General features: G+C 39.7%; 1 protein-coding gene across 1 annotated transcript in view; it reads left to right on the top strand.

The window, feature by feature from the left end:
• Window positions 1–6816: 6816 nt before the first annotated feature.
• The window catches only part of LOC138024819 (dihydropyrimidine dehydrogenase [NADP(+)]-like), a 48814-nt gene continuing 48130 nt past the window's right edge, over window positions 6817–7500 (top strand). The window contains exon 1 of the mRNA XM_068871993.1: window positions 6817–6954. Within this exon, the coding sequence (XP_068728094.1) occupies window positions 6922–6954 (33 nt within the window). The 5' untranslated portion in view covers window positions 6817–6921. The remainder of the gene's footprint in view (window positions 6955–7500) is intronic.

Here is a 7500-nt window from a genome sequence, read left to right as displayed (position 1 = left end):
TACAACCAGCCTTGGATCATTATTTTACTTTTAGTCTACTTATCTTTACAATTTTCGCATTTGGCTGATTAATCATTTGTAGCATTTTTGAACCAAGTAGGATACCTCTTGTCCTTTTTATCGGTGGCTATTTTGTTTATTTTTTGTAGTGACCTTCAAGTTTCTTTCTTTGTCCATAACCGAAATATCGCTTCTACTCGAACCATTCTCGGGTGGTCGTTCTATAGGTGGAAAGGTACATCCCAAGTAAGCTTTGCTTTATCATTTTCTAGAACTGATAACGGTTGAATAATAATAATAATAATAATAATAATAATAATAAGAAGAAGAAGAAGAAGAAGAAGAAGAAGAAGAAGAAGAATAATAATAAGAAGATACTAGGAGATTTCACAGTCCAGTGTGATCGAAAAATCGAGGCAAGAAGACCAGACATTGTCTTTGTTGATAAGAAGAAGAGAGAGGTTGTCATAATTGATATTGCTATCCCAGGTGATGATAGGGTGAAGGATATGGAACTTGAGAAGGTAGAGAAATACCAACTACTGAAAGATGAAATTGCCAAGGTCTGGCAAATGCAAAACGTCATGGTAGTGCCTGTTGTGATAGGGGCCCTTGGAGCTGTGTCAGTCAATTTTAAGGAGTACGTGAGGCGAATCGGTGTGAAGGTGAGGTTTGAAGTTATCCAGAAAACAGCACTGTTGGGGACAGCAAAGATACTAAAGAAAGTACTATCCCTGTAAGAAGAAGGACAAGAGAGACCTGGGACCTGTGGTGACTTGTTGTTACCTGCTCCCAAGGACTATAAACACCAGGCTGAACATCCTGGCTGAGTTAACAAGGAATAATAATAATAATAATAATAATAATAATAATAATAATAATACAATTCAAAAAGCTTGCTTGTTGGGTACAGCGAAGATCTTGCGAAGGACCGGAGACACCTAGATAAGGCTATGGGCTATGGCTTGATGCTCTGGGGCAGCAAGTCTAAGAAAGGTGTGAGACATCGACAATACTGTTTTTAATAAACCGTTGACAGCTAATAATGCATGAGGAATAGCGACACTGACAGACATTCTATGTTTAACAAAATTGTGGTATATTGCTATTTTTATCATTATCATTATTATTATTATTATTATTATTATTATTATTGCTATTGTTATTGCTATTATTACTATTATTATTACTACTACTACTACTAGTAATACTGTTGTTGTTGTTGTTGTTGCTGTTACGAAATAACAACAACTTTAAAACTTCTGATTCTTAGAGGGATAGGTATAAGGGTATCTTTTCCTCTTTTCTTGTTGCACGAAGTTTGAAACTGGTCAAACTTTTGAGTCAGCAATTCCTAACATTCCTTTTGTTCCGTGATCTCCGAAGCGTAGGGCAACAATGTTGGATCCGTTTGCACAGCTCTTCCAACATTGTTGTGGCCACGCACGCGCATCACATGTGGTCTCCATGGAGATAGCAACGCATTACCACGTTGAAACAAGATGGCACCGAATTTTGCAAGTTTACAAAGTCTTATGGGTCACATCCTTCCCATAATACACTGCACGTCCTTACTTTGTTGGGAGTTGTGGCGCCCGTTTGCACATATAACTGCCAACATCATCCAACATCTTCAGAACCAACAACTCCTGCGTCCGTTTGCTTTGTGGCGTTGTCATATCGCCGTCACCCTCGTCGTTGCTAACTAAACTCTCTGTTGTTAGAACGACAACGGCAACCGAGAAATCAGTGTACCAAGATGAAAATCGTTCGTATAGGGCGTGCAATGCCATTGTTTTTCTGCTGTTGGCGAGTCCTCGTCGACGAGAACGTCACCTCAAATTATAACTTTGCAGTCTATAAGTCTTGTGATTATTCTATCTATTTCAGGACGTACAATGAGGACGAAGTATCCTAAAAATCAATTGGACACGAGCGGTTTCAGAGTGAAGAAGGGAAGGTTCACTTTTGTATATACACCTTATTCCAAAATGGCCGCCATTTAAATATTCTTTTGTTTTTATTCAAATTAGCCCTGATGCCTCGTTCTTAAGCTTAAAATTCAAAAGAATATTTTATCTTGAACGAGCTCGAGGCAACAAGGGCCAATTTGTATCCGGCCACATAAATCAGAATAAGGTGTATGCTAAAGTTGTTGTCAAAATCAAGCAAAACCTAAATTCAGTGATTTCATGTCGTTTCTGTGCAGAGCACAGTAACAATGGGTGGTGTTCACGTGACGTCATCGCCACCATGTTGGTAGACGAAAACAAAAGATCGCTCCTTAGTTCCTTTTGTTCGTCCACCATCAGTTGTACACAAGTTGAAGCATCGTTATCTGTGTCTCTAGATATTGGTTGCAAACCATCTTTATGTGCCAATTTTTTTTTTTTCCTTTTCAACCAATAAATAATGAACTTTATTGAAGTGTGAAGTGAATTTAGTATCGCCCAACTAGTGGACTAATGCAAATCCTGCATTTTGATTGGCTACGCTATTAGAGGACTATTAGTAATAGTCCTCGAGTAGCGATAAGCGTGACGCTTTCTTTCCTTTTATTCCCAAATAAATATTTCTTCAACTTGCATTTGCTAACTTTATTATTGCCTGTTCTGTCCGACTAGTTGGGTGATACTAATTGTTAATTAGCGCTGAGGCCCTAATTGGGGGCACTGAACAGAAGTCAAATCAACACATATCAAATCAAAGGTGGGTTTTTGAGGAGTGGGGAACGCCGGAGTACCCGACGAAAAACCTTCTTCTTTGTTTTCATTCTCGAAGTATCATTTTTAACAATTTAGTTTTTAATGGCATAAAACACCTTGTGGGAATTTAGTCATTTAAACTGCGATTAAAGAGCCTGTTCACATTGTCCGTGTCTTCTTGTCGCCTGAAAGTCATTGGAAAGGAAGAAAAGTGGACAAAAAGAACCATCCGTTAGAATACGCGAAGCTGCAGGGATGGATGAAAAACTTGGAAAAGTCGTGTTACCGCGGTAACTATAAATTGAATGAATCTTGTTGCCCCCGCAGGGTTTTTGTCCAGAAGCCAAAACCCGAGGAGAAAACCTAGAAGTCCCCGCGTAAGAAGAGTAAGTGCATAAATTGAATAAATGGAAGGGGGAATCAATTTCTATTTGCTCAAGCGGACGAGCACGTGGTATTGATATTGCTTAAACGGGCGCGCAAGTGGTATTGGTATTGTTCTACACTGCTGCGCGGTGTTTTAGGAGTTACGAAGTAGAAACTCGCACGGACAACGTGCTATGCGGGTTAGCGATTGAAAAATCAAACATTGACGCACATCTGATGTAGATCGACTTGCCTGGCTCAGAAATTGATTTTGTCTGGACTCGAATCAGAAACTGGGCCGTGCGACGATTTAGGCAAATCGGAAACAGGGGCGACATGTTCAGCAACTGTCTTTCGTACTATCTTCGGCAGGGGCGGCTGTGGTGAAAAGTATTACTGGTTTAAGCCGTTCATAGCACTTTGCCGGAAGTCTGCTGATTGCGTATATTTACTTCTCTCTTCCTGCAAAGAAGGGCGAAGGAATATTATGGTTAGAGTCTTGTAGGGAGGTTAAGGTCACCTCTTCAAAAAATATTACAAATCAACCGCAAGCGAGCGTGAGTCGCGATCGACCGAGGTCCTCTTACTTTGAGTCATTAACATTACTTAAGGACAGTGCCTATTAATTCAAAGGTATTTTTGCTCCGATTTATGATTATGCAGGAAAGGTAGATCTTCTCAAGTGTTATTGAAATCCAAAAAGAAAATTGGGGGTAATATAACCACGCATTTTTCAAAGATAATTCATGTACAATATTTGTGTAAATCTCTGAAATACAAAGCAATGTATGGCGTTCTTTCTCAAATTGAAGCTCAATTATCTCTAAAGAATGCATGGCTTCCCCCAATTTTCTTTTTGGATACCAAGAGTACTTACTAAGATCTACTTTCTCTGCATAGTTTTAAACCCCGCAAAAATATCCCTGCATTAGTAAGCATCACCGATAGAAAATCCGAGTATCTGGAGATGCGCAGAACGTATGCGCAATAACAATAGTGGGCACCGTCCTTAAACTGCGCTTAAATTGTCCAGCTAAGTGAGAGGACCGTCTAAAATCCTATAAGTTACTACATCAAATCTACCTTGTATCGGGTCTTGCTCAAAATATTTAGTTTCTCGCCGATCAGATCAAGCCAGTTGATCCAACGTACACAATCAGGAATATTGTCCACGGTTCACTTGCTTCAAAACTCTACGATGTTCAAACACTAAAAACGGTTAAAATAAGAGAGAATATCGATGAACTCGTATTGATTTTACATGTAACCAGTTCCTGTCGCATATGCACGTGATAAATTCAAAGGTTCCCTGGCACGCCCTTCAGACACAGCGCGTCAGCATTCTTGTCCCCCAGAGCCCGCTTTTCTCTTGGTCAGCACCAAGAACAGGAAGTTCGCGAATCACGGACTTCCGGCTCTTCTGCGCATTCTCAGGAAATTTGAAACAATAAGGGTCGTCAACATTCTCGTCACCAGAGCCTCGGATCAACCCAATTAGAGACACTTTTGATTGTTCTTCACGAAAACCAATTAGAAGACACTTTGTTTCAGGCTTCTCTCCCTCAGCCAAGAAAAGAGCTCTGGGGTCGAGATTAGGATCGTCAACGGTTATAACCTTATAACCTCTTGGGATCAACAAGCGTGACGGATAATTTAACGATCTCGTTGTTTCGTATATGGTGTTTCAAAGGCATTTTATTCCTTTGAAATTTTGGTTTGTTTACAGTCCAGTAGCTACATCACGTTACGTTATCATTTGCAATCTTCTTTACTTACTTCATAACATGTGTATATATATTCTGTAAATTCGTTAGATCTCCAAAGAAACCTGATGAAGGCTGGTATTGCGGGCCAGCCAAAATATCGTTAAAAAATACACTTTCGCATAACGGTTTTGTCTGTCGTGCAGTAGTCAACTTGACTTTCATAAATATTTTTCATTAATTTTGACTGATCACGATCTTCTCTGATCCAACGCTGAGCAAGACTTATCGTCCACAGTTTTTGCAAAGGATTTAAAACCTCAACTTCCCTATTATACCATAATCGCAACTGCGCGTATTTTTGGTTGTGGCCAGAGTCGGTGTTCTCGGCGCTGACCAAACGAAAAGCGGATTCTGAGGACGACAAATAAGCCGCGCATGGGCGACTCGCCTAGAATACACGGTTTGCGGTTTCATCCGGGAACGAGAACTTCACTGAATAGGATAGAATGAATGAAAATGACTTGTGCAGGAACTTTAGCTCGTCTCGGAACCATGTTAACAGATAAGAAACATAACAGGTATGAACTTGTTCTGGATTTGGTCTTTCCGGTGTCATGTGAAAATCTCCCAAAGATTTAAAATGGAAAATAGCCATTTAAAAAGGGGCTAATTATAAGAGCATTATTTGTTCATACAAGACCTATCACGGGACTCCTACCAGTCTGGTCATGCCCACGGAAGCCGAGAAGCACGATAATATACGCCATATGGTATCCTTGACAACATATAGAATCATATAGCGATGAAGACTTCTATCTGTCCTCAGAAAGCTACACAATCAAAGGCCGGCATGCACGTACATTGATAACACGAACCTTTGCATTTGTAAGGCAAATAGCTTCCGAAATAGTTTTATTAATAGCTACTTGCAATCGATTAAACAATTAACAGATATAGTTTTAGTACTGAGATTTTAACAATATTACTGGTACAAATTGTATGATATGTACATTTACAATCTCACTTCAAAATGTAGATTTTTTGTTCTTTTATTTGCCCTATGCAAACCATGCTATCTAAATCTACCTTTCTATATTGATTGGTTCTCACAAATGATCTCTCAGAGGACAGACACCTATTTCCACCACTAGCCACCTCCACTTCAGTGAATATTTTAGCTGCAAGTTTTTCAGGCCGATGCCGTTTCCAACTGCGATTCTCTTATGCAACTCTGGTCTTTTGAGAAGGTTTCAGGAAAACTATTGCACAGTCTTCTGCCTTGACATATTTTCTCTTTTGAAGACACAGAGGAAAGGCACCCGAAAAGTACAGAAACACACACCACCTAAATTTTGTGTCGCTATGCACCCACACCCTTATGATGTATACGCAGTGTTCGACACTTACTTTCTTACTAATTTCGCCCTTTGGGCAACCAGTTATGTGTTTTTGGTTCAAGTACAAGGAAAGGTTCGTTTATAATACAAACGTTGGCCGTGTAGAACTTGGCCGTGCAGAGTTAACTGCAACGTGAAGTGCTAGATTTTTTGGTTGCCCACCTTCTACAAAAGACCCGCTGCCCATTAAAGCTCAATGGAGGCTTGTAAAAACGTCAATTTTGTGTACGATGTGTGTAAAATGGGTTTGACAGACCAATGCGACTATGGTGTTCTAGTGACCTTCACAGTTTTGCCTCGACAATCATATCTTTAAGCGATTTTCCTTTTCTATAAGAGATCAAGGGAGATTCCTTGAATATATCTCTGAGATTAGGTTGGTTTTGAGTTAAATGCCAATTGTCCAATAGTATGTTCTTTAAGCCTTTCAAAGCTGTTTGAACTTGCGTGACAAGAGGTAGAATTTTCTTGTGCGCTTGCCCGGGGCAAGCGTTAGTGTCGAACACTGTCACGAGGACATGATGTAATTTTTAAACTCGAAGTTTAAAAGCCAGAAGAACGACACCTTTAAATTACATTATTTTCATTTATACCATAGTTTATAGTCAACTATAAAATCACTGTACTAACTATGATCATAGACAACCCTGACTGGGGAGCCGAAGATGCGAGTCACGTGGTGATATTGCGTAACGCTATTGCAAAACCCGCAAGGAAAGGAACTGAGTGCAAGTGTTATCTTCGACTATGGCCTTGTCAAGAGATTCTCCGGACATAGAGGTAAGCTCATTGTTTTCTAATGTGTATGGAGGCAATCATATTTTACAGCTCTCAAAAGCAGCAAGCTTAGGGCGTATATTCTTTTGTAAACGCCAGAACGATCATTGATATCGAAGTGGAACGTGAATTATATCGAGAGTACTATTGGTACTCAGTACGGCGAGCTCATTGTTTTCTAATGCGTATGGAGGCAATCATATTTTACAGCTCTCAAAAGCAGCAAGCTTAGGGCGTATATTCTTTTGTAAACGCCTGAACGATCATTGATATCGAAGTGGAACGTGAATTATATCGAGAGTACTATTGGTACTCAGTACGGCGTAACTTGTCATGTGTGTTGTGTGGGTTTACTGATTAAGAGTCAGTTGTCAGTTTCTATGTAAAAGTGTTGTAGTAATGTTGATGTTGAACAGTGAACATGATCTGCAAAATACCCCTTAAGGAATATATTCTTTATTTTTGTAATCGCATGAACGATCATTGATATCGGAGTGAAGCGTGAAGAATTTTATAACATCGAGGGTTGCACAGCGTGCGTTGTCATGT

Source organism: Montipora capricornis, chromosome 11, assembly GCF_036669925.1.
Source record: "Montipora capricornis isolate CH-2021 chromosome 11, ASM3666992v2, whole genome shotgun sequence".
Classification (NCBI taxonomy): domain Eukaryota; kingdom Metazoa; phylum Cnidaria; class Anthozoa; order Scleractinia; family Acroporidae; genus Montipora; species Montipora capricornis.
This window is presented reverse-complemented; position numbering and strand designations above follow the sequence as displayed.